This window comes from Microcaecilia unicolor, chromosome 3 (assembly GCF_901765095.1).
Source record: "Microcaecilia unicolor chromosome 3, aMicUni1.1, whole genome shotgun sequence".
Lineage (NCBI taxonomy): Eukaryota > Metazoa > Chordata > Amphibia > Gymnophiona > Siphonopidae > Microcaecilia > Microcaecilia unicolor.
The window spans coordinates 15,824,385-15,852,081 of NC_044033.1; the positions used below are offsets into that span (position 1 = coordinate 15,824,385).

At 44.5% G+C, this 27,697-nt stretch overlaps 1 protein-coding gene across 1 annotated transcript in view; it reads right to left on the reverse strand.

The window, feature by feature from the left end:
* Positions 1 to 27,697, reverse strand: part of KIF6 (kinesin family member 6) — a 795,359-nt gene that overhangs the window by 545,951 nt on the left and 221,711 nt on the right. Inside the window, exons 5-6 of the mRNA XM_030195774.1 lie at positions 19,904 to 20,013; positions 4,535 to 4,664 (exon numbers count right to left, since the gene is read on the reverse strand). Coding sequence (XP_030051634.1) covers positions 4,535 to 4,664; positions 19,904 to 20,013 — 240 coding nt within the window. The remainder of the gene's footprint in view (positions 1 to 4,534; positions 4,665 to 19,903; positions 20,014 to 27,697) is intronic.

Below are 27,697 nucleotides of genomic sequence, written 5' to 3' on the forward strand. Positions count from 1 at the left end.
GATACTAACCCAAGTTTGATTTCTCCATGCCTTTCTCAGGGCATAGACTGTAAAAGTCTGCCCCGCACTGTTCTTGTACTAAAAGTTCTGAAGATAACATCGAAGCCCCTTAAAATTTACACTCCAGCCCATCCATATCTATTCAGTTACGATCAGGGCGTAGACTGTAGAAGTCTGACCAGCACCGGTTTTGCTTCCCAATTACCAGAGTTGCCACCCAATCTCTGCTAAGATTCCATGGATCCATTCCTTCTAAACAGGATTCCTTTGTGTTTATCCCATGCATGTTTGAATTCCATTGCCGTTTTCACCTCTACCACCTCCCATGGGACGGTATTCCACATATCTATCACCCTTTCCGTGAAGAATACTTCCTGACATTACTCTTGAGTCTGCCCCCCTTCAATCTCAATTCATGTCCTTTAGTTCTACCACCTTCTCGTCTCTGGAAAAGGTTCGTTTGCAGATTAATACCTTTCAAATATTTGAACGTCTGTATCATGTTACCCCTGTTTCTTCTTTCCTCCACGGTAAACATGTTCAGGTCAGCAAGTCTCTCCTCGTATGGTTTGCAACGAAAATCCCATACCATTTTTATAGCTTTTCTTTGCACCGCTTCCAGTCTTTTTTCCACAGTTTTGCTTTTATATATATTTTTTCCACAGTTTTGCTTGTATATATATTTAATTGCAAATAAAAACAAGAGGAAAAAGCATGAGGAGCATAACTAACAGAATTATTTCCAAATCCTTATATGTAAATGCATGTATGTGTATACATTTGTGCATGCCTATGTATATGTGTTGGTATGTATGTATGAGCTTTCTGTGGGTCCATGATTAGGAGAGAGGGGAAGTTAGTTTGAAAGATGCAATTCCTTAATCACTTTCAGGGCCACTTTTACCTATGATCAAAAGGAGTAGCTGCCTTGGGCCCACCTTAATAATCACAACTCCTCCTCCCCCCCTCCTACCTACTCTAGGTACATGCACATAACCTTTGGACAGAGGAAACTATTATTCAGTCCTACAACACTGAATCACTAGGATTTGGTATGACAAACAATCAAGGTTCTCATCTTGAATATCATCATGCACATGGTGCCACTTATTAACATTAACCAAACACACTGAAGCACAGTATTTTCCCCCAACCAAGATATCACATGTCCTGATTAAAGAAATCTGATGCCTTTCTCAGTCGTGTTGCCAGGGCCAGCTCAAAAGGTTGTAGTGCCCAGGTCAACTTTTGCTTTTGTACCCCATCTTGGAGCCAGTCTTCCGATATGAGCCATGCAGATATCAGTGCTCAAACAGCAAGAATGGTACCACACCAGAAGGTATCTTTCTTGTCTGATCACTTTATTTTCTAAATAGGTCAGTCCTGGTGTCTTTTAACAACGTCTTCTTGTTGGTTTTCTCTTAAGTTCTTTTCCAATATATCATTTCTGTTTTCTGTTTCTTCCCATCCTTGTCTTCTTCCCTTCCTCCTCTGCATCCATCTCTAATGTTGATCCTTCTGTTTCATCTATTTTATCCATTTCTCTTATCTGCCTTGTAATCCACTATGACCTTTAGAATAGAGGACTATCATTTTTTAACATACACATGCCCATCCTCCAACCTTCAGTCTCCCTCTTTTCATTTCATCTACTTAGCAGCTTTCCATTTCCTACTCTTCTTCCCTAGTACTCCTATTTCCCATCCTTGTCTCATTCCTTCCCCAGCCTCCTATTCCCTCTGTCTTTCACCCATATTCTAATTCCCCATTCCTACCCTCTGCACTCATCCTTATCCAAGCCTTATGTACCTTTCTCTGTCTCTTATCCCCTCACCAGCAACAGCTTCTTCTCTTCCATTCATCCCCACTCTACCTCCAGTCCCTTTATGTCTTACTCCTCTATCCAGACTTCTATTCCCCCTTTTGCTTCTCTCATTTCTACTCTCTCTCTCTCACCTCCTTCAAAGACTCAACCCTTCCTTTGTCACTCACCCTACAGGTAGCTCTTTTAACTGCATCCGAATCCTTCCCCTCAAACCCTCCATGTCCTCCAAATCATCTCCCTTCCCATATTTCTGAACTCATACCCCTGCATACCTCTTACCAAGTAACCTCACCCCCATTATTCTCCCTAATCTTAGTTTCCACTATCCCCCAATTCCTCACTCCCACTTCCATTCCCAATACCTAACCAGTGTTACTCTATCTTCTGGTCTCCAATCAAATTCTAGAGTTTCTGCCTATGTTCATGGTGAGATCACAACTTGAATACTATCTGCATTTTTGGTCATTCTGTCTCAAAACAAATATAGAGCAGAGCTGGAAAAGGTAGAGACAGGCAATCAAAATGATATATGGAATGGAAAATTTCCCATATGAAAAATGCAAACAGGTGAGGGCTCTTCAGCTTGGAGAGGAAATGACTGAAAGAGAATATGAGACGGTCTATAAAACCATTAGTGGGTAGAACAGGTGAACAGGAAATGGTTGTATACTCTTTCAAACAGTACAAGAACTAGAGGACACTCCATGAAACTAACAGGTAATAGATTTAAAACAAATTAGAGAAAATATTATCTTCACTTCATGCAATCAGGATGTAGAATTTATTACCAGAAAATGTGGTCAAAGCATCTGAGTGTACTAGATGCTTTGACCACATCAAACAAATTCCTGAAGGAAAAGTTCATAAGCCATTATTAGCCAGGCAGGCTTGAGAAAGTCAGTGCTTATCCCCAAGAGTGAACAAGCAACAAGGAATGGAGTGACCTAGAATGGCCACTGCTGGAGCAAGATGTTGAATTTGATGAACCTTTGGTCTGACCCAACATGACACATCTTATATTCTACAAAAAAGAGGGCTAGATACTCTCACTCAAATAAAAAAGATCTTAGACCTTTCATAACGCTATGCCACTGGCAATACTTTGAGCTACGACTTATAATCATAGGTCTAAAAGAAAACCTCCTCTTATACATAGGAACTTATACATAGGGCCCTTTTACCACACGGTGGGCCTGTGTTAGGCCTACCACGCCTTAGTTAAAGGTCCCCTAATATTGTTATATGTTCTTAGAATGGAACAATTGTTCTGAGTATGCTAAATCCTATATCCACCTTTAAGGTGGCTCTTAGCTTGCCATGTGCCTGTATATGATTCTTTTAAACCTAGTATTATAAAAATTGCACATTCAAAAACAGTTTAATAACAAGTTCAGTCTACTGAGTGTCATTAGGAACTATTATTTTGTGTTTGCAGTTTTATAACTAGCAATAAACTTTTATGTATAGTTTCTGTGCCACTGAGAATGAAATTTGACGTTATACAACAACACGTGAAGGGTTATTTTGGAAAATAGTTATTTATACTGGTTAGTCTGGTTTTTAAACGTTATCAATAGGATAGGGGATAAGGAGCCCCCGTAAAAACGCCTTTCAGGCTTCAGCAAATTAAATATCAATAGGGGATTGACAGTGCTGAATGTCCTAATTAACCTAAATGTTCACTGATTATTAAAACTCCTATGCCCCTGCCTCTCCTAACCTTCTTACTTACCCATCCCATCTATCTGCATATCTCCATCGTTAATTTGTTATACCACAGCTTGTACTCTCTCTGCAATACCTTGTAACCCCATTACTATGTAAGCCGCACTGAACCTGCCTCGAGTGGGAAAGCGTGGGGCACAAATGTAACAAATAAATAAGTAAAATAAATAAATAAATAATAAACTTTTCCAAAGAAGAAGAAATTATTATATATCAAACCATACACTCATGTTATAGACCCACTGTATCTCTCATAACCATGCCTTAATGAAGGGCTCCTGTTTCATTATCACTGCTTCATAGATATGCTTATGCGGCTTAGTAAAAGGGCCCCTAACTTTACTCCCTTCACGTGCTAATCCTGACCTTTAAAGCGCTTTAAAAATAAAAACAACCATTCTTTATTCGGTATTGTATTCCCAGATAAGCAAGATCTTTGTAAAACAAATTGGTGGTTTTGCTCATGCTTCCAGTGAAGAGTTTTCTACACTAATGAAACCACAAACACATTTGACACTAAAGAGCAATCTATATATCAAATAAGCCCAGCAAAATCTAAAGAGAACCCAGCAAAATCTAAAGAGAAATCTAGCTGGGCAAACATATCTTCCAGTTTTTCAAGTGGGTTCAGGCACCTGGTTGAGTGTTGTGAATAATCTAGAAATTAACATAGTAACATACTAAATGACGGCAGAAAAAGACCTGTACGCTTCATCCAGTCTGCCCAACAAGATAAACTCATTTTGCATGTTATGCGATATTTTATATGTATACCCGAGTTTGATTTGTCCTTGCCTTTTGATTTGTCCTTTTAAACTGCTTCTATTTATATTCTGTAGCATACTTGCACTGTAGACCACATCAATGTCCAAAATTTTGGCTCTGACACTTTCATCAGCAGTAAATTTTATTAGAAAAAGTATTTAAAATGAACATTTTACTACCAAACACAGCTTAATGCATGAGCAAGGATTATTTTCCCACCTCTGCAATCATCCTGTTGGTGTCTCCTAAGAAAAGCAGGTTCAGTGCTTCCTCTTCACTGGCTGCCTGCTGCAGAGAGAGGTTCTTCAGGTGAATATTCTGTTCTGGGTCTTCCATAATAGTTACCTTCCTGTGGGGATTAACAAAATAGTGTTGAATGGAGAGCTCAACCATGTCTCCTCACTAATCTTCGAAACAAGCAGAAAAAAGACACAGAATAAAATGTATATCATACAGAGGCACTACATGTTGTACCCCAAACTTTAACCCTTTTACATTATCAGCCCTTAAAGCTTGTAAGTTCCAGCCATGAGTAAAATTAAGAATGTGAAAGAGATAAAAGATAAAAGGAAGAAAGAAGAAATAATAATAAAAAAGATCAGATCTATCCAGGCCATGAGAAAGAATCTTAGGGCTGGGGGGAACCAAAATATTTTTGGGTGGATATATTTTTCACAGTCTACCTAAGAAAATCTCATGAGGAAAGCAGATACTGACATTACCAAAGAGATGTGGGAACATTTCATGAATACATTTGTAGAAGCAGACATATATTTACTAAAATTCAAAAAGCACAATACACAAATTCAAACTCTGTGCGCTTAAAAATACAACAATATATAATATATATATATATTTTTTTTTTTCAGTAACCAATGTTGTATTAATGGCACGGCGATAAACTTCATTCATTAACTGCAATTTATGTTCAGTACATCTAAGTCAAATTGCATGAGATGTCCTGCCAATACAAACCAAGCGATAAAATCAAGAGGGATAACACCTTGTGAATCGAGAAATATAGTGTACTTAATCGTGAACACACCACCCGAACTCTCGTCCACGCTCTCATTACCTCTCGCCTGGACTACTGCAACTTACTCCTCACCGGCCTCCCACTTAGCCATCTATCCCCCCTTCAGTCTGTTCAGAACTCTGCTGCACGTCTCATATTCCGCCAGAACCGATATACTCATATCACCCCTCTCCTCAGGTCACTTCACTGGCTTCCGATCAGGTACCGTATACAGTTCAAGCTTCTCCTACTAACCTACTAGCCAGTGAAGTGACTTGAGGAGAGGGGTAATATGAGTATATCTGTCCAGGCGGAAGATAAGACGTGCAGCCGAGTTCTGAACGGACAGAAGGGGGGATAGATGGCTAAGTGGGAGGCCAGCGAGGAGTACGTTGCAGTAGTCAAGGCGAGAGGTAATGAGAGAGTGGACGAGAGTTCGGATGGTGTGCTCAGAGAGGAAAGGGCGAATTTTGCTAATGTTATAGAGGAAGAAGCGACAGGTCTTGGCTATCTGCTGGATTTCGCAGAGAAGGAGAGGGAGGAGTCGAAGATGACTCCGAGGTTGCGGGTAGATGAGATGGGGGCGATGAGGGTGTTATCAACTGAGATAGAGAGTGGAGGGAGAGGGGAAGTGGGTTTGGGTGGGAAGACAATAAGCTTGGTCTTGGCCATGTTCAGTTTCAGGTGGCGGTTGGACATCCAGGCAGCAATGTTGGATAAGCAAGCCGATACTTTGGCCTGGGTTTCGGCAGTGATGTCTAGTGTGAAGAGATAAAGCTGGGTGTTGTCAGCATAAAGATGATATTGGAAACCATGAGATGCGATCAGGGAGCCCAGGGAAGAGGTGTAGATTGAAAAAAGAAGGGGTCCAAGGACAGATCCCTGAGGAACTCCAACAGAGAGCGGGATGGGGGTGGAGGAAGAACCATGAGAGTGTACTCTGAAGGTACAGTGGGAGAGATAAGAGGAGAACCAGGAGAGAACAGAGCCCTGGAACCCAAATGAGGACAGTGTGGCAAGAAGTAAATCGTGATTGACAGTGTCAAAAGCGGCGGATAGGTCGAGGAGGATGAGGATGGAGTAGGAACAGGTCATTGCAGACTTTAGATAGTCTGATATTATTCCTGAGCAGTCCCCCTGAAACCTGAATTCATGTCCTCTAGTTCTACCATCTTCCCGTCTCTGGAAAAGATTTGTTTGGAAATTAATACCTTTCAAATATTTGAACATCTGTATAATATCACCCCTGGTTCTCCATTCCTCCAGGGTGTACATGTTCAGGTCCTCAAATGTCTTGAGATGCAAACCCCATACCATTTTCGTTGCTATTCTCTGAACCACTTCAAGACTTTTTACGTCCATAGTAAGATCCAGATTCCAAAACTGAACACAATACTCCAAGCGAGGCCTCACCAACAACTTGTACAGGGACATCAATTCCTTTCTTCTGCTGGTCATACCCCTCTCTATTCAGCCTAGCATCCTTCTGGCCTTGTCGCATTGTTTCATCACCTTGAGATCCTCTGACACCATCATCCCAAGATCCCTCTCCTCCTATCTGGCACATCTCCTTTGGATTTCTGTGCCCTGAGTGCATCACTTTGCTCTTCTTGGCATGAAATTTTAACTTAAAGATCTTTGAGTGTTCTTCTAAATTTTGGAGATCTCTTCTCATGGTTTCTACTCTCTTCCGGAGTATCAACTCTATTGGCTATCTTTGTATCATCCACAAAAAGGCAAGCTTTTCCTTTTAACCCTTCAGCAATGTCTCTCACAAATATATTAAACAGAATTGGCTCCAGTACTGACCCCTGAGGCACTCCACTATTTACCTTCTTTCCCCCCGACCAGTTTCCATTTACCACCACCCTCTGTCGCCTGTCGGTCAACCAGTTTCCAATCCAGTTCACTACTTTGGGTCCTAAGTTCAGCCCTCTCAGCTTATTCAGGGGTCTGCTGCTCCCCACCTACTTGCCATGTCATCTCACAGGTCATACAAACCAATATGTCCTCCAGCCACCCACATACAGGCTGCCAACTCCCCCTGTACCTGCCTTGAACTTGTGACCCTCTAAGTCAGAGGCAACTGTCTTCCCAGGAGACCTATTCTCACCTCCCATGAATGTTCCTCGGTGCCAACCAGGACCCCCCTCCCCCATGTCTGAGACAGGCCTCTCAGCCATACAGACTGATGCACCCAATGCTGATGCAACTCCTCACATCAACACTGATACTGAAGCCAAAGTTTCAGACCAGGCTCTATAAATCGTTTCCCTTTGAGCCTTTCTGGCAAGCTGGGTTCTTCATACGAAGACAAAGAATACAGCTAGAAGGGGTATGTTTAAGCCCCAAACACTGAAGACACCAAGAATGAGTGTCTTTGCCAGAGACGGTCCTACTGCACCAGCTACAGTGCCTAAAGCCACTGGAAACCTTCGATGACATGGAAGGGAAAACAGCCGTGGCCAAATCAAATAGCTTGATGGTGACTAAAAAAAGATGTATACACCAGAAAAAATGAGGGACAAATACCCGAATGGAGCTCAGGCCTAAAAGGGCCTACTGAGCACAGCAAAAATAAAGCAAAATAAAACTAGGGAAAACTAAACTAAAACTATAAGGGAAGGGAGAGGAACCTTTCCAAAGAAAGAAGATAAAAAAGTAAAGGGAAAAAACCCCGAAGGGAAGGCCCAAAATCTAAAAAGCACGTTCATGCACCAGATGCTACGACAAGCGTAGAACAATCATGTTTTCTCCTCACTGTGGATGAGAAGAGATTGATGGTCTCATGCTCTTGCGGCAGGTGGGAGGGCACTTGTGCATACACGGTGGGGATGTTGCGTGTGCTCTTAAAGCTCTAGTAGCTTGTTTAAGCCCCTCATCGGGTGACATGGGTGATGTCACCCACATGTGAGAATATGATCTGCTTGTCCTTGGAGAACAGCAGTTAGCTTAGCAGGATTTTAAAAAAGTTTGGCTAAATTCCTAAAAGAAAAGTCCATAAGCCATTATTAAGATAGATTTGGGAAAATCCACAGCTTATTTCTAGGATAAGCAATGTAAAATGATATGATGGGCGGGATGGTAAATCATGAATAAACTTGAAATTTTTACTCTTTTGGGATCTTGCCAGGTACTTATGACCTGGATTGGCTACTGTTAGAAACAGGATACTGGGTTTGATGGATCTTCGCTCTGTCATAGTATGGCAAATCTTATGTTATTATGTTCTTACATATTCATTGTGGAAATCCTGAAAATCAGGCTGAGTTGTAGACCTCAAGAACTGGATTTGAGGACCCCTGATCTACACAATGGAATTCCTGGCAACCCCCCAACCTTCGTTTCCCTAGACAAACATTGAGGCAAAATAGTCTTATCTCTAGGGACTCAAATGAATACTTGGAGCAGTAGATTTGACAGCTCCTGGCACATAAGCATTCATTTATTAACATCACTTAGTGCAGCAGAGAATCTATTACGTAAATTACACTCCCTGTGCCTTCCAGAGACCACAGGATAACTTGGGTAAATCAAATCCATTGTTCTTTTCATACTGCATGTGTACTGATCCCCCTGAAAATGTTGCTTGCATACTACTGACTTGTGAACGTGAAAAATACAAAATGATGCTGCACTCAAATTGTGAAGAAGGACCTATGCATTCCATTGAGAGATTTGCAAGATGACAGCATGGATGTCCTAATGACATGTTGACATGCTTTCTCTAAAATATATCCAGTTGATAAAGTTACATGAGATTTAACAAACAGAACAATAAACAACAATGGATCATGAGACAAGTGGAATATGCACAGGGGACTGAGGGTTAAAAAATACTTTTGAGAAAGGGGTTGTAGGTTATTAATATCCTTATGGAAAAGAGAACTCGCAATGTCCATTAGTTGCAAAATAATACAACGAAAAGTTTGATAAAGTACAGAGATAAATTATTCTGGCGTGAATTAGGGTTGAGGTCACATGCTCAGAGTTTCAAGAGGAGCCAAGGAAATGAGACATCTGAAAGTAATTGGGTTTTTCCTTCTTCTTCTGGCTCTTTTTTTAGCTCTACTATCCAAAACTGAGCTAATGCTAGAATAGTGGCTTTTTTGTCTGTTTTTATGGGGCTGTCAAACAACACTAGAACACAGGATGAATTCTTTCATCACATATTTCAGCAATATTTTGAACTGTATGACCTACTGGCAAAAGAGTATGCTCCTGCTCATTGTGGCACCCAACTTTCTCCCAAGTCCACACTTCTTTACTATCACAACAAGGATCCAACCAGGGGGAAGGGGGAGCTAAGATGGCTATGAGGGGCATAATCGAAAGGGACGCCCAAGTTTTGTGAAGGATGACCTCGCAAAACGTCCCGGTGAAGGGGCATGGAAACCTGTATTATCGAAACAAGATGGACATCCATCTTTTGTTTTGATAATACGGTTGGGGACGCCCAAATCCTGAAATTTAGGTCATCCTTACAGATGGTCATCCCTAGACTTGGTCGTTCTGATTTTCGGCGATAATGGAAACCAAGGACGCTCATCTCAGAAATGACCAAATGCAAGCCTTTTGGTCGTGGGAGGAGCCAGCATTCGTAGTGCACTGGTCCCCCTGACATGCCAGGACACCAACCGGGCACCCTAGGGGGCACTGCAGTGGACTTCATAAATTGCTCCCAGGTACATAGAGGGGCATAATCGAATGTCGCCGGCCAAATAGATCGCCGGCGATCTATGTTGGCGGCGGCGCTACAGCTGGTCGGAAGCGTATTATCGAAAAAGATGGCCGGCCATCTCTTTTTTTCGATAATACGGTTTAGTCCGGCCAAATGCCATGGAGTTCGCCGGTTTTGAGTTGGCCAGGTTTGTTTTTCAGCGATAATGGAAAGTTATGTCGGCCATCTCAAACCCGGCCAAATTCAAGGCATTTGGCCGTGGGAGGAGCTAGCATTTTTAGTGCACTGGCCCCCCTGACATGTCAGGACACCAACCAGCCACCCTAGGGGTCACTGTGCTGGACTTCAGAAAAGCTCCCACGTGCATAGCTCCCTTACTTTGGGAACTGAGCCCCCCAACCCCCCCCCCAAACCCACTACCCACAAATGTACTGCACCCACTAAAATTGTTCCAGGGACCTGCATACAGCCTCTAGGACTTATTGCTGCTGTATAACTTTGGCATACCAGTTCACACCTGAAGACTAATCTCTCTGAAAAAGTCCTTTCTTGAAATAGGCACATTTACTCACAGTTAACTGCAGATCAGAGGTTGTGCCTCACTGGCAGAGTCCCCTGGTACTAAGATTAGCAGTAGGTCAGAGTTGGCACAATGGTGTACAATGCCCTCTTTCAGCACCATGCAAAGTAAGAACTACGTTCTCTAACGTGGGTAACACAGGAAAGGGAACTAAAACTGGCTTACAAAAATGGCTACTACCGCATGGACTACAACAGGAAACAAAACAGGGCACACTCTGACCCAGTTAGCAGGGGGGGAAAAGCACCAGGGGAGTACAGCCCAGTACCCTACACCCACCACAATGCATTGCTAATGTGACTCTGCAGGGCACCTAACAGAAAAGGTGTCACACTCACCCAAGAGCCACATTGCAACCAGGGAAAGGCTGTCGGAGGATACAACACATTCTGCTGTCATGGAGGTGGGTACGGCATTTAAGGCTGGCATATAGGCTGGCAAAAAAGGTTTTTAGTTTTATTTTTTAGTTTGGAAGGGGATTGGTGACCACTGGGGGAGTATGGGGAGGTCATCCCCCATTCCCTCCAGTGGTCATCTGGTCAGTTGGGGCACCTTTTTGAGGCTTGGTCGTGAAAATAAAAGGAACAAGTAAAGCCGGCGAAATACTGCTTAACGCCACTTTTTTTTTTCCATTATCGGCGAAAGCTGGCCATCTGGTAGCCACGCCCATGCCCGCCCATGTCCCGCCTTCGCTTATCTACCGATACGCCCCCTTGAACTTTCGCCGGCGAAGCGACGGGAAAGCGGTGATGCAGTCAAAAATGCCACTTTCGATTATACCGATTTCGCCGCTTTTAAAAAATCGCCGGCCATCTCCCGATTTGTGTCAGAAGATGGCCGGCGATCACTTTCGATTATAAGCTGGATAGTTCCCTTACTCTGTGTACTGAGCCCCCCCCCCCCCCCCCCAAAACCCACTACCCACTACTGTACACCACTACCATAGCCCTTAGGGATGAAGGGTTTCTGGTGGGTTTTGGAGGGCTCACATTTACAACCACAAGTGTAACAGGTGGGAGGGGGGCCTGGGTCCGCCTGCCTGAAGTGCACTGCACCCACTAAAACTGCTCCAGGGACCTGCATACTGCTGCGATGGACCTGAGTATGACATTTGAGGCTGGCACAAAAGATTTTAAAAGGTATTTTTTTGAGGGTGGGAGGGGGTTAGTGACCACTGGGGGAATAAGGGGAGGTCATCCCCGATTCCCTCCGGTGGTCATCTGGTCAGTTCGGGCACCTTTTTGTGCCTTGGTCGTAAGAAAAACTGGACCAGGTAAAGTCGTCCAAATGCTCATCAGGGACGCCCTCTTTTTTCCATTATGGGTCGAGGACACCCATGTATTAGGCACGCCCAAGTCCTGCCTTTGCTATGCCTCCGACACGCCCCCGTAAACTTTGGTCGTCCCTGCGACGGAAAGCAGTTGAGAACGCCCAAAATCGGCTTTCAATTATGCCCTGTGAGAAGGATGACCATCTCCCGATTTGCGTCAAAAGATGGGTGCCCTTCTCTTTCGAAAATAGGCCTATATGTGTATTAGGGAGAAGGCAAAAGAGAGAAGACAAAAGCTATCTGTCAGCAGGGAAAGAAAGCTCTCCTTCTAGATGAAGAAGATATTGCTGAAGGACAAGAGCGCATCCTGTATGAGCAAGGATGAGAATACAGTCTCTTAATGAGATAAGAAGGCTGTGTGCTATCTGTAGAGAAGGTGAGATGGTCATATGAAAGGTGAATGAGAGGCCTGTCTATGTAAGATGAGGACTGAGAAAGCTGGCTGCACTGGGAAGCATGAAAGGGCTATCTGTGGAGACTTTGTATGCTTATAATATTTCCATGCTTATAATGTTTACAGTTTTGAGAAATTAAATAGCAGTATACTACTACTACTACTACTTAACATTTCTAGAGCGCTACTAGGGTTACGCAGCGCTGTACAGTTTAACAAAAAAGGACGGTCCCTGCTCCAAGGAGCTTACAATCTAATGGGTGAAATGTCAAGTTGGGGCAGTCTAGATTTCCTGAATAGAGGTATGGTGGTTAGATGCCGAAGGCGACATTGAAGAGGTGGGCTTTGAGCAAGGCTTTGAAGATGGGCAGTGAGGGGGCCTGGCGTATGGGCTCAGGGAGATTATTCCAGGCATGGGGTGAGGCGAGACAGAAAGGGCAGAGCCTGGAGTTGGCGGTGGTGGAGGCTGGTTGAATGTTGTTTGCATACAGTATTCAGTGCTTGTGCCTTTAAGATATGAAACTGTGCCCTTGGACTACAAATCTGTGTAATTTTGTAGTTCTCTCTGATTAGCTCTTTCAGAGCACATGTACAGCTCCCTGTGGTTCATGGGAGGTTTCCTATTGATTGCTTGCCTTCTAAGTATGCTGGTCTAGTAGTGCCCCACTTTCTCTCCCCCCCTTAGGCAGAGGCAGCTCTCTGACCTAGTGGCAAGTGCATGCCTCCAAAAACACTGCAATTCCATCAAGTCTTTTTTTTACAACTTACAACCTACTATTTTACTGTACAGTATTACCTCTCAGCGTGTGCTGAAATTACTCTCCTAATTCCCTGAGTCGTGGGTACACTGGTTGAGAGTGGACTCTGGTAGCAGAGGCTACAATACGTTTCAAGGAACAAAACTGTAAGTTATTTTGTGTTTGTTCAAGTTACTACATTAAAGAAGATTTGCTTAAGAACTGAGACTCCTGGTAATGTTGTATGCTTACAGTACTAGGTTTAAACTGCATGCTAATCATTCTGGAGTGAGGTAGCGGAACAGTGATAAGGCTTGCCTGAAACATTACAACTGCTCAATCTAAAAATAAAAAGCAAAGAACAAAAAAAGGACAGTTGTCTATATAACACCAAGAGGCATAATCTGGCTCAATGCTTAAAATGAAGTTACACAGTGCGGTAAAAACCATTATCAAAAACTTTAAAAGGACTTAAATGTTGTGTTAAAGAATCTTCATTTACTTCAAAAATTCTCAACTCTAATGGTCGTACAGATGGCTAAAGAAATCAAATTTAACAAGAAACATAAAATGCTATATATGCTCTAGAATATCACTAATCTATGATAAACATTCAATTTCTTTGTTATTAAAATGATGGTAATTGGATAAAACATAAAGAAAGACAATAATGACTAAAAAGGCTTTAATGCCATCTTTATGCTATATATTATGTGAAAACTATCATGTTTTTTTAAAAGGAAATGGCATGCATTGTTTCACCTCTTAAGGGTAGCCTCTTAAGGGTTTTCGCCCTCTCCACTCAACCGCAACTGCGCTTACTAAAGTCTCCAATGACCTATTACTGGCTAAATCCAGAGGTCAATATTCCATCCTCATTCTTCTTGATCTTTCCGCTGCTTTTGACACTGTCGATCACAGCATACTTCTCGATACCCTGTCCTCACTTGGATTCCAGGGCTCTGTCCTTTCCTGGTTCTCTTCCTACCTCTCCCTCCGCACCTTTAGTGTTCACTCTGGTGGATCCTCTTCTACTTCTATCCCTCTGCCTGTCGGCGTACCTCAGGGTTCTGTTCTTGGTCCCCTCCTCTTTTCTATCTACACTTCTTCCCTTGGTTCATTAATCTCATCCCATGGCTTTTCCTACCATCTCTATGCTGATGACTCCCAAATCTACCTTTCTACCCCTAATATCTCACCTTGCATCCAAACCAAAGTTTCAGCGTGCTTGTCTGACATTGCTGTCTGGATGTCTCAACGCCACCTGAAATTAAATATGACCAAAACCGAGCTTCTCATTTTCCCCCCCAAACCCACCTCTCCGCTCCCCCCATTTTCTATTTCTGTTGATGGCTCTCTCATTCTCCCTGTCTCCTCAGCTCGAAACCTTGGGGTCATCTTTGACTCTTCTCTCTCCTTCTCAGCTCATATCCAACAGACTGCCAAGACTTGTCGTTTCTTTCTTTACAACATCCGTAAAATCCGCCCCTTTCTTTCCGAGCACTCTACCAAAACCCTCATCCACACCCTTGTCACCTCTCGTTTAGACTACTGCAATCTGCTTCTTGCTGGCCTCCCACTTAGTCACCTCTCCCCTCTCCAGTCGGTTCAAAACTCTGCTGCCCGTCTCGTCTTCCACCAGGGTCGCTTTACTCATACTACCCCTCTCCTCAAGACCCTTCACTGGCTCCCTATCCGTTTTCGCATCCTGTTCAAACTTCTTCTACTAACCTATAAATGTACTCACTCTGCTGCTCCCCAGTATCTCTCCACACTCGTCCTTCCCTACACCCCTTCCCGTGCACTCTGCTCCATGGATAAATCCTTCTTATCTGTTCTCTTCTCCACTATTGCCAACTCCAGACTTCGCGCCTTCTGTCTCGCTGCACCCTACGCCTGGAATAAACTTCCTGAGCCCCTACGTCTTGCCCCATCCTTGGCCACCTTTAAATCCAGACTGAAAGCCCACCTCTTTAACATTGCTTTTGACTCGTAACCACTTGCCTCCACCTACCCTCCTCTCTTCCTTCCCGTTCACATTAATTGATTTGATTTGCTTACTTTATTTACTTTTTTGTCTATTAGATTGTAAGCTCTTTGAGCAGGGACTGTCTTTCTTCTATGTTTGTGCAGCGCTGCGTATGCCTTGTAGCGCTATAGAAATGCTAAATAGTAGTAGTAGTAGTAGTAGTAGATGGAGTAACATCCTTTCCCATGTTCCAGTGAAGGAACAGGAACCACCGCCCCCAGATGACGGAGCTGCAGCAGAGTGTAAGAGACGGCTTGCCACTTTTGAGGAGCAACCCACAGGGAAGCGAAGAAAAAAATCTGCGATGGGAGAGGAAAATTCAAGCTCATAACCATTTCGAACAAGGTCTAAGACCCATAGGTCTGTCGTCAGTTTAGCACATTTCTCATAAAAGTGGGACAACCACCCCCTAAAGGGAACAAGGAATGGGCCAGTGCTTTATCATTGGGAAGGCCAGGCAGCAGGATAGGACCTGCCATCACTTCCTGAAGAATGCTTATCCTGTCAAAAGGACTGTCGAGGTTGGTATCGAGACTTGGACATGCTAGAAGAGTGACCAGGACAATACCTCCTAGTGTCACGAAAATGAGGCCGCTGCTGAGAGGACCTAAAAGACCGAGGTTTGTCTTCCGGTAGGCGCTGAGTCTTAGAATGCCCCAGGTCTTTGCCCAGCCTCTCCAAGTCCTCCCCAAAGAGGAGGTTACCCTTAAAAGGTAACTTGACCAAACACTGCTTAGATGTTGCGTCCACAGCCCAGTGATGTAACCACAACAACTGATGTCCAGAAATAGCCAAAGCCATTTGCTTGGCAGAAGCTCTTACTAGATCGTATAAAGTGTTCGCCAGATATGCCAACCCTGTTTTCAAATCAGGAAACTCAAAGGATGGCTGAGTTCCTGAGTCCAATAGGGCATCAGCTGCCTGTTGCATCCACAAAAGGAAAGAACAGGCAATATAGCAACCACAGATGGCTGCCTGCAAAGACAAGGCAGACACCTCAAAGGACAGCTTCAAGACGGGTTCAAGCTTCTGGTCTTGTACATCCTTGAGGGCAATGCTACCCTCCACCAGCAGGGTAGTCTTCTTACTCATAGCTGCTACAAGGGCATCCACACTAGGTAAGTGTAAGCGGTCCAACTCCTCCTAAGTGGGTAAAGATGGGCCATGGCCTTTGCTACATGGAGGTTCACATCAGGCATGGCCCATTGCACAGAAATAAGCTCACAAACAGCTTCATGAACCAGGAAAACCCTTGGGGGGTCTTAGCGCTGGCCATTTTAGGATTAGCAGCAGAAGTGGATTGAACCTCAGGAGAAAAAATATTCAAAGCCTGCAAGGCTCTGGATATAAAAGAAGGCAACTCTTCCCTATGGAAAACCCACACGGCCATGGTATCATCTGTCTCCAAAGTCTGAAGGTTTGGATCCTCTAGCCCTTCTAAGTCCACTGCTGCTAAGAATGCCGAGCCCCAACACCTGTCTGAAGGGGCAGGAGAGCCAGGGGTGCCTAATTCCCCCTCAGATTCTGACCTCCAATGCCCCTGCTTTGATGCAGGGACCACCCTCTCTGCAGTCAGTGTCCAAAGGATCAACAGGCTCTGCAACTGTAGAAAGGCTGTCAGACCCAGCAGCAGCCTGCTTTAGCAAAAAGGCACAATGCATTAATAAGACAATCTCCGGGGAGAAGGGAAAAGCCATTTCTCCCCAGAGGAGGTACCCAAAGTCTCGCCCCCAGCACTGGAGTAGCCCGCAGGAGCGGGGACAGCAACCGCTACAGAAGAAGGAAGAGTCTTTGGAACCGCTTCCTGCCTGGACAAAATTGCCACCACATCTTCAGTGTGAGGGGAAGAGCGCGATTCCCGTGCACAGAAAGCCCCCGCTTTCATCTTGCTGTCGGCACCATCTTGCTGTTGGCACCATCTAAGGCCTCAGAGCCTGAACACCCCGTGGAGCACAGGCTGGATGCTGCTTGCTGCTTTCTACAGCAGGAGCAGTGTTTCACAAACTCTGCAGCCATAATACAGCCTGCAATTAGCGGTCTGCTAGATCCTGCTTCCTCCATCCCCCTGCTCTTGTGGTTTGTTTGTTTTCTTTTTTACTGAACTAAAGAAGAGAAGATAAACTCACTACCGAGCCTGAGGAATCCCACCAACGCAGGTAGTAAAGCTGCAGGAAGCTCTCCAGTGGTGTGCTGGTAAATTTTTAACAACAGGCTCTCTCCCCGGTCCACCTCGGGACCCTCCCCCCCCCCCCCCCCCCGTCCACCTCTGCGCCCCCCGTCCACCCCTGCGCCCCCCGTCCACCCCTGCGCCCCCCACCCACCTCTGCGCCCCCCCCCCCGCCAAAAAAATTGCAGAGCTGGCTATACCCGGGGGGGGGGGGGGGGGGGCAGCGGCCAACACATTACTCTCTCCAGGAAAAAAAATTAAATGATCCCAGGTTCCAATCTAATTCATGTTTAATATGGGATAAAATGCCATAAATAAGTAAATAAACATAAACTTTTAAAGTTCAGCACCTGATTCTCAAAGTGGACATATTCCAAACACTATAATGAAAATAAAATTATTTTTTTTCTACCTTTGTTGTCTGGTGACTTTGTTTCTCTGATCATGCTGGTCCAGTATCTGATTCTGCTGCTCTCTATCTGTTCCCTTGACTCCGTTTCCAGGGGTTCCTTTCCATTTATTTCTTTTCTTTCCTCCTTTCTTCTTCATTTCTGGTCCTCCGCATACTTGACTGTACAGTGGATCCAGCTTCTGCCTATTTTCTCTATCCATGTGCAGTTTCTCTCCTCACTTCCTTTTCCCTCATCTAATCTCCTTCCTTTATCTTCCCTCCATGTCCAGCATTTCTTCTCTCTCCCTTCCCTCCCCTCCATCCATGTCCAGAATTTCTCTTGCTCTTCCCACCATCCATGTCCTGAAACTCTCCTCTCTCCCCTGCCCCCTCTGCCCAGCAATTCTCTCCTCTGCCCATCCATGGCCAGCAAATCTCTCCCCTGCCTCCCTCTGCCCATCCATGGCCAGCAATTCTCTCCCCTGCCCCCCTCTGCCCATCCATGCCCAGCAATTCTCTCCCCTGCCCATCCGTGCCCAGCAATTCTCTCCCCTGCCTCCCTCTGCCCATCCATGCCCAGCAGTTCTCTCCCCTGCCCCACTCTGCCCATCCATGGCCAGCAATTCTCCCCTGCCTCCCTCTGCCCATCCATGCCCAGCAATTCTCTCCCTTGCCTCCTTCTGCCCATCCATGCCCAGCAGTTTTCTCCCCTGCCCCCCTCTGCCCATCCATGCCCAGCAATTCTCTCCCCTGCTCCATCTGCCCACCCATGCTCAGCAAGTCTCTCCCCTGCCCCACTCTACCCACCCATGCTCAGCAAGTCTCTCCCCTGCCCCCCTCTACCCATCCAGCGATTCTCCTCCCTCCCCTGCCGCTCTGAAGCATGTCCAAAGATGTCCTTCGCTCCCACCATCCCCTCCCGCTCCCCTCCGTCTTTTTTTAATTACCTCCATCGAAGCGCGCGCCATTTAAAGCCCTGCTGCGTGCTGGCCGTCTCCAGGCTTCCCCTGCTTGATTCGGATGATGTTCATGCCTTAGTCCCGCCTTTGCGAAAAAAGGAAATGAGGCAGAGCTGTGAGAAGGCAGTCCTGGCAAAAGAATTTAAGGAGAGGAGAATGGGGTGGGGGAGGGACCTGGGTGACCTGTGTATCCCCTGAAGCTGGTGCCGATAGGCCAGAACACCCCCAGCTCTACTGAACTAACCAAGCCAAAACAGGAGCCACCACAGATGAAGCCAGGAGCCTGTGAAGCACATCTGTTCACCTGCTGGAGACAGAGAATACTGATTGGTCAGGCAGCATCATGTCCTATATGCATAGGGCAAATCAGTGCTCTCTATTTCCACCTGCTGGAAGATGGACACAACCCATAGGTCTCTGGATTCATCTGCAGCTGATGCTAAGTAACAGGAGATTAACCCCCCTGTTTACAGAGTTGTGCTAAGTACAGGGCATTGGAATGCTTAGACCGAGGTGCCAATTTATAGAATTGCCACCAAAATGGATCTCCAAAGCTACACACATGTAAAAGCTTACAGCAGATAATCACATTTTAAATAAAACACAAATATGACATAAACCATAAATACTAATGCACAGCCAAAAAAAATGCAACCATTGATTGCAATGGAACTAGGATATACTGCATGGGCATGTGAGCATAGGACCAACTTGGCATGTTCAAAGGAGAAACTCCATTGGAAAAGAAAGGTCTGGAAAATGTAATCCTAAATGTACCTAATTTCTTACACAGTAATATGTTAAATTAGACCATATCTCTTACTCTATTTATAATTATACCTTTTGCAACATAGTGTAAGCCACATTGAGCCTGCAAATAGGTGGGAAAATGTGGGGTACAAATGCAGCAAATAAATAAATAGATAAATAAATAAATAAATAAATAAATAAATAATCTTTACTTAAGCACCATCGGTGCCACCCATCAGTGTGATTCACCTTATTTTTAGGGACATATTAGTCTGAGAGAAAGTGAGTGGCAGTACAATTTGTTTGTTAGGCAGTGACTAGGTCAAAAGAACAAGAAAATGGTAGTGCAAGAAACAGAAGAGCAAGCACCTTATGGGATCTACCACCTGTCATAATCTTTCTGGTTTCCTGTTTGCCTACATATACACATAGTTTTGACACTCTTTCTACATATGCTTTTTGCAAGTGAATGTGGAAGAGAATTAATATGATGTAACTTAAGCTAATCCAAAGTGTGTTGAATTCCTATCATCTCTTCTTTTTTTGATTACTCACGGCAAGTCTTCCAATTTCGATGCTTCATGTCTTGGGTCCAGCAGATCATAACCACACTCATTGTAGATTTCCAGGTAAGAAATGTGTGTTGTATAGACATGACTGCTGTCCTGAAAACAAAAATAGATACAAAAGGGGAAAAAACATTCAGCTATAAATAGCAATCCAAACCTACCCACCTCACCTTTCTTCCCCCATCACTGAGTATGCTTTACTTTTTCAGTTTGTGATACTTTCAAGTCAGTCAGTTTCCATATGTATGAATGCTTATAAAATAGGTGACACTCATAATAAGAAGTGACTTCAGTCTATTAAATGTTTTTTTTAATTATTATTTGTTTCTATGAAGTAGAAATTAGAATTAACCAGTCCAATTATGGAATCAGAACATATACCATTTTCTCATTTTCCTGTCAAAAACAAAAAGCACAAAATGTCTTACTTGAAACAGGTGAATCCTTCTGACTAGGGTACAAGAAATTAACCTCTACAAGTCCAATTTTAAGACTCCCTGCTATGCTTGCAGGTTTGAGGGTAACTGACACCGATGGGCCCGCAAGCTGATTGTCAGTCATCGGCCAATGATTAACAAGTGCAGAAGGAGTTCTAGGGCACCCAGAAGTAGCTATTTGCCCTCCCTGGGGCAGGGGCGTAGCCAGACGACAGACTTTGGGTGGGCCAGGGCAAGAAGTGGGTGGGCAAGAAGTGTTCTCCCCCCCCCCCCCTCCACTGCCAAAAAAATATCTCAGCTGGCGGGAAAACGCTTCTTTCCACCTTGGCAGTCTGCAGCAGGTATGTGCTGAAAACTGAGCATGTGCAAGTGCCGGTATCGTGGGGAGTAGCATTTTCGTTACCATCAGGGGGAAGTCTTCAGCTGGCGGAGCTTGGGATCCCCACCAGCTACTACTAAATGTGTGCTACTGTTGGTTGGACCTGAGCCCTAAGTGGGCGGGCCCCTGCCCACCCAGGCCCACCTGTGGCTACACCACTGCCCTGGGGACTACATGCCAGCCAGCTCAATGTTGGTTGTGTTCATTGCTATGTATTTGTTTAGCTGCATCATGATTTTTCCAGCAGAACTCAACCCAGATTGGCCAGGATATTTCTTCCCTGCTTCTGGCTGTGCATCCTAATGATTCCTCATTCTGTTTTTTGTATTCCTAGTCATCGTTCTGTGTTCTCATTTCTGCAGTAGTCCTTATTGCCAGGTGTTCCTGCTACTTTCAGTTCTTGGATTTTGTGACTCCTGACCTCTAACTGCCTTGTGTTCAGTGAACTCTTGGCCTGTTCTAAGGTACAATAAAAAATAATTTAACCTTGTATAGGGGGTCTTTTACAAAGCATTGGTAAGCCCAATGTTGGCTTAATGAACATTAAATCAAGGCTATCGTTGGCCAAACGCAGCCACCGGCGGTTCCGCCCCGAGCGTGCACCATTTACAGGGGAAAAAGAAAACCCCTGGAAATGGCTTGTACAGTGGCAAACTGGCGGTAATCAAACCACCAGATTATCGCAAGAGCCCTTATCACCACACAGGATCCTTTTTCCCTCAGCTTGGTAAAAGGACCCCAAAGTACCCTGACCTGTTTCCCCAGCCTTCTGTTAGCAAACAACCTAAGGGATATCATTCTGCTAAGTCAATGGGTGGCGGTAAAGTCTCAGGCCGAAAATGGATGCGCGCTGGTTTTAATTTTGCCGCACGTCCATTTTCTGGCACAAAATAAAATGCCTTTTTTCCAGGCGCGCTGAGGAAATGGACCAATGCACGTCCAAAACATGTGCCTACACCAGCACATGCCACTTTTAGGAGCGCCTTAGTAAAATGGCCCCTAACATAGGATGAAAATTCACAAATTTATTTGAATCTAATGGAAGTTTATTTTATTTATTATTTTTATTTTTATTAACTTTTATTTTACATTCAGTCGTTACAACTAAAATGTCTGAAAAAAGCAAATATCATAAATGAATTCACAGTTTAAGGAAATTAAATCATATTCTTTTAGACCACAATATAAAGTCGAGGCAAGATACAAGGAAACATTTTTAAGGAATATATATAACAAAAATGTCCTAAGAGCGGTAGCACGCAATATACTCACAGCCGGATATCAGCGATAAACCTATTGAACATTCAGGTTTGAGTTCTACTATTCTCTCTAGAGCTAATGAAAAGTTTCATTTTGAGGGGGTCAAGAAACATATAAATAACTGAATCAAGAGATACAATGCAGCGACATGGAAATTTTAACACAAATAAAGCACCTAAAGCCACTACTCTAGGCCTAAGCCTCATAAATTCTCGTCTCCGCAATTGAGTCTCTTTATTTAAATCCGGGTAAATGCGAACTTGTTCCCCAAGAAATTTTTCATTTAAATGTCTAAAATACAGTTTGAAAACATTGTTTCTATCAAGTTCCATCGCAAATGAAACCAAGAGGGTCATTCTTTCCATCACAGTGTCTAATGAATTCTCCAAAAAGTCCGTCAGGTTTTCAAGCGGATTCTGAGCAGCCTGTTTAGTTGGTCTTTTAATCCCAGTTAGGTATTGAAGTTTATTAATAGGAGGAAAAGCTTCATTTGGAATTTTTAATATTTCCAGAAAGTATTTACGAACCATATCTATAGGTAAAGTCAGGGGTGCTTTAGGAAAATTTGTAAAACGTAAGTTATTTTTCCTCCCCTGATTATCAAAAAATTCAAGTTTTCTTCTCAGTATTTCTCTCTCTTTGGAGACTTCACCCGCAAACGACTGTAAATTAGAAAGTTCCATCTTCAAGCTTCCAATTTGATTCTCTTGACCCTGTATTTTTTCCATTATATTTTGTTGTGATTGTTTCAAATCGGTAATTTCTATAGAAAAGGAATTAGTTACCTTAGTGAGTAGGGAATTCATCCCCTGAATTGCGTCCCATAGGGATTCCAGGGTCACCACAGCTGGTCTTGAAATCTCCGCACGTTCTTCGGATGTAGACCCCGAAAGCATGGGGGTCGAGGTGGCAGTAACCCTCCAGGTCGATTTTCCTGCTATCGGGGTAAAAACAGTCGAGGCACCTCCTTGGGACGAGTTGTTTCTCTCCTCTTCGGGGACAACCGTTCCTGCCTCGGCAAGAGTATTACTTACGGGTTGCGGAGGCGCTGGATTTTCTGGCGGGCTCAAAGAGACCGCTCCATCGCTGTGACCCACCGAAACCTCAGCGGGTCAATCCGAAGAGAGTAATTGCACAGCCTGCGGGAGGAGACCGACTTGCTCCAAGGTGAGTTGCCGAGGAGTGGGAATCTTTCCAGGTATCGAGGAGGACACATCCCTGGGTTTCCCCTTCCTTTTCCCCATTATCGGGGATAGGATTATCTCGCCAGCAACAAATCACCTCAGGGAGTCAGGAGCTCACTCGAACGCGTCCGCTCCTAATCCGCCATCTTGCCCTCTTATTTTAATAATAGCCTAAATGCTGCTGTTTTTAATAATGTAGGTATTTCACCTGTCTCAAATGAAGGATTCATAATCTTAATCATTGGAGGGTCCGTTTTACGAAGCTGCAGCTCAAGGAGCCCTGCACTGGTGTGTGTTTTTGACGCACACCACCAAGGGCTCCTTTTACCACAGCGGGTAAAATGCTGTATCACTTTTCTTAAAGAAATAGCCGTGCGGCAAGTGAACCACTTGCCGTGTGGCCATTTCAGAGGGGGGGAACACTTAACTGCCAGCCACTGAGGTGGTGATAAGGGCTCCTATGCTAACCCGGCGGTAACCAGGCTGCGTGCGGCACTTCCCGATTACTGCTGGGTACACACTGGCGCTAGAAAAATTGAAATATTTTTGCAGTGCTGAAAAGGCCGTGCGCTAGTGGAGGAAACTACTGCCGGGCTGCTGCAGTACTTCCCGCATTGGGCTTACCGCCGTGTCATAAAAGGGCCCCTGAAGGAGCTATATCTAGTTTCAAAGCTTTCACGACACTAGTAGAGTATGGGTTTAATGGGCTATTTGAATTATTCAGTATGTCAATAACTTTGATAACATCTTGAAAATCAATAGATTTAAACTCTGACCAAGTTTCACTAACATCAACAAACTCAAATTTGCCACAATCTGAAAATGAATTCACAATACTATCTGTCTTACTTTGAAAAGAATCAGGCAAATGAGGAGAGGAAGCATCTTTCTTAGGTTTAGTCAATGATTCAACAATATTCAAACAGTTCATTAGATTGAAAAGATGCTTTAGAAATTTTCTCGTCATAAAAAGTTATTTTTAGAAATCAATACAGAAATTTTACAATGATTTCAATCTTAATTACAAGTATTTTGAGTGTAAGCGTCAGGACAAGACCTTCATTGTCTTCCTTTTTTCTTATTTCAACTCTGAGGTATACCAAGGATGATGAATTGGCTGATTAAAGGTGATCATGTCTAAAGGTGCTATTTTCTATAATGCTGAGTCTAAAGAGTCATGCCAAAAAGTTACCACATCAGACAATGATGAAACATAAAGAGAATTCAACATCGGAACCCATTCTTGCCTTTTAAGTATAATTGTATAATAAATATGTGAATAATTCTTTACTTATCTCTTGTTGAGAGAGACCACTTTTTGTATTTTGAGTGTTTCCTACTTACACACACACCTTATAGAATATTATAAATTGTATGTACTGCATGGTGCACTTCGGCGCTCCCACTTTCAACAGCCATAGACAATGATACCTTAGGCTCTCACAATCCAGACTTCCTGCTTACTGACTCACCTCACAGGCAGGCACAAAATATTTAAATGGATATAACTTAGAAAAAAGCTTCCCACTCCATAGTTCCATTCAGACCTCCTGGTGCAACAGTTTTTAATTGAAAAATCCATTTTTGTCCTTTTTGGTGTAATTTGCAAAGATATATTTCCTCTTCTACCATTTTCCCTAATTTGATCAATTGTAAAACAATGCATTTGTTCAAAAGAACGATGAAATTCCTGGCAATGTTTTACCAAAGGTACTTCCAATTTCCCAGTTTTTATACTATGTTTATGCTCAATCAATCTGGTTTTAAGAGTTCTTTTGGCCTGGCCAATATATTGTAACCCACAAGGACAGGTAATCATATAGATCACCGCTTTAGATAGACATAAACATAGTAAACATAAACATAGTAAACATAGTAGATGACGGCAGAAAAAGACCTGCACGGTCCATCCAGTCTGCCCAAGAAGATAAATTCATATGTGCTACTTTTTTATTTGTACTGTCCTCTTCAGTGCACAGAACGTTTAAGTCTGGCTAGCCCTATCCCCGCCTCCCAACCATCAGCTCTGGCACAGACCCTAAAAGTCTGCCCAGCACTATCCCCGCCTCCCAACTACCAGTCCCGCCTCCCACCACCAGCTCTGGCACAGACCGTATAAGTCTGCCCAGCACTATCCCTGCCTCCCACCACCGGCTCAGGCACAGACCGTATAAGTCTGCCCAGCACTATCCCCGCCGCCCAACCACCAGCCCCGGCACAGACCGTATAAGTCTGCCCAGCACTAGCCCCGCCTCCCAACCACCAGCTCTGCCACTCATTCTAGGCTAAGCTCCTGAGGAACCCTTCCTTCTGCACAGGATTCCTTTATGTTTATCCCATGCATGTTTGAATTCCGTTACCGTTTTCATCTCCACCACCTCCCGCGGGAGGGCATTCCAAGCATCCACCACCCTCTCCGTGAAAAAATACTTCCTGACATTCTTCTTGAGTCTGCCCCCCTTCAATCTCATTTAATGCCCTCCCGTTCTACCGCCTTCCCATCTCCGGAAAAGGTTTGTTTGCAGATTAATACCTTTCAAATATTTGAACATCTGTATCATATCACCCCTGTTTCTTCTTTCCTCCAGGGTATACATGTTCAGGTCCGCAAGTCTCTCCTCATACGTCTTGTAACGCAAATCCCATACCATCCTCGTAGCTTTTCTTTGCACCGCTTCAATTCTTTTTACATCCTTAGCAAGATACGGCCTCCAAAACTGAACACAATACTCCAGGTGGGGCCTCACCAGCAACTTGTACAGGGGCATCAACACCTCTTTTCTTCTGCTGGTCACACCTCTCTCTATACAGCCTAGTAACCTTCTAGCTACGGCCACTGCCTTGTCACACTGTTTCATCGCCTTCAGATCCTCAGATACTATGACCCCAAGATCCCTCTCCCCATCCGTACCTAGCAGACTCTCACTGCCTAACACATACTCCTCTCTTGGATTTCTACTCCCTAAGTGCATCACTTTGCATTTCTTCGCATTGAATTTTAATTGCCAAACCTTAGACCATTCTTCTAGCTTTTTGTCAGGTCCTCAGGTTCAGAGCCCGCGGGGCCGGGCTCTGGAGCAAACGTGAGCCCTTGGGCTGCTGACGAGGAGCGACAGCAGCAGGCAAAACCCACCAACCAACACTGGGTAAGCACACCGGCAAGGACTGCAGGCACTGCCCAGCGAACCGGAACACCTGGACTGGAATCCCCCGGACTGGTGGACACAGGACTGGAACACACACCGGACCGGAACACACTGGACTGGAGCACACCAGACTGGAACACCCTGGACTGGTCCCCCGGACTGGAGGACACAGGACCGGAACACGGGACTGGAGCACACTGGACTGGTCCAACAGCTTCACCTGTACTTAGCTACTAAGCCCCCCAAGAGTTGAGCTCCTGGGTTCGAGTAGCCGACAGGACTTACTGGATACCGGATGACATAAGGACCAGGACTGGAAACAGAAGTGCTCCTAACCCTAAACTGATCTACGTGCTCCCAAGCCCTAAACCACCAGGAGTGTTCCTAACCGTAAACTGACAAAAGGACTTCCTAAGCCCTATACTAAACAGGAGCTCCTAAGCCCTGCTCAAGAAAGGGACTTCCTAAGCCCTAAACTAACAGAGCAGGGTACTAAATACAAAGCTAACACAGGTGCTACTAAGCACCAAGCTACAAGCAGAGCTTTACACTAATAAGCTAAACACAAAACTAAACCAGCTACCTAAGCACTGCTCTAGCAAGCTAGATACAATTAACAAGGTGCTTCCTAAGCACTACTCTGGCAAGCAACCAGAAGAGCTCCTAGCACTAAAAGGGAAGACAGGGGAGCCACAAGGAGGGAAGCTAACACATAAGCCAAAAGTGCTTCTAAAGCACCAAACACCAACAGCAAAGACTGCAATGCTCCTAATAGCACAAACACCAGAAGTACTTCTAACAGCAAACTCTGCAGTGTTCCTAACAACACCAAACCCAGGAGTACTTCTAATAGCAACAGAGCTTCCAAAGCCCTACACATAGCAATGCTTCCAAAACCAAGAGGGAAAAGCAGGGGGACCAAACACACAAACACCAGTGCACACTGCACTAACACTAACCTGGACCTTAGCAAAAGCAAGCAGGGAAACTAGACACAGAGTCAGAAGTGCACACTGCACCCCCCTACCTACAGCAAACACCACTGTTGCAAAGGCCCTGAAGGAAACAACACCACTTCCTTATCAAGGCCCTCCCTGATGATGTCACACTCCCTAGACCTAGGCAAAAGCACACTGACCCAGAGAGGCCCAACCCACACTAATGCAAAACCGTGAAACACTTGAAGCCAGTACACCCAAAGAGAGTTAGAGCAACTCAGGCAACACACACACAGCTGTAGTGAAGTGAGACAATTAACCCCATGCTGCTGGAAGCTGCCAGCACAGAGAGACAGAGCCAGCTCAGAAAGGACAGAGAAAAGAAACAGAAGCCAGCTAAGAAGCTGACCCCCAGGAAAGAGGTAAGTTTGAGAGG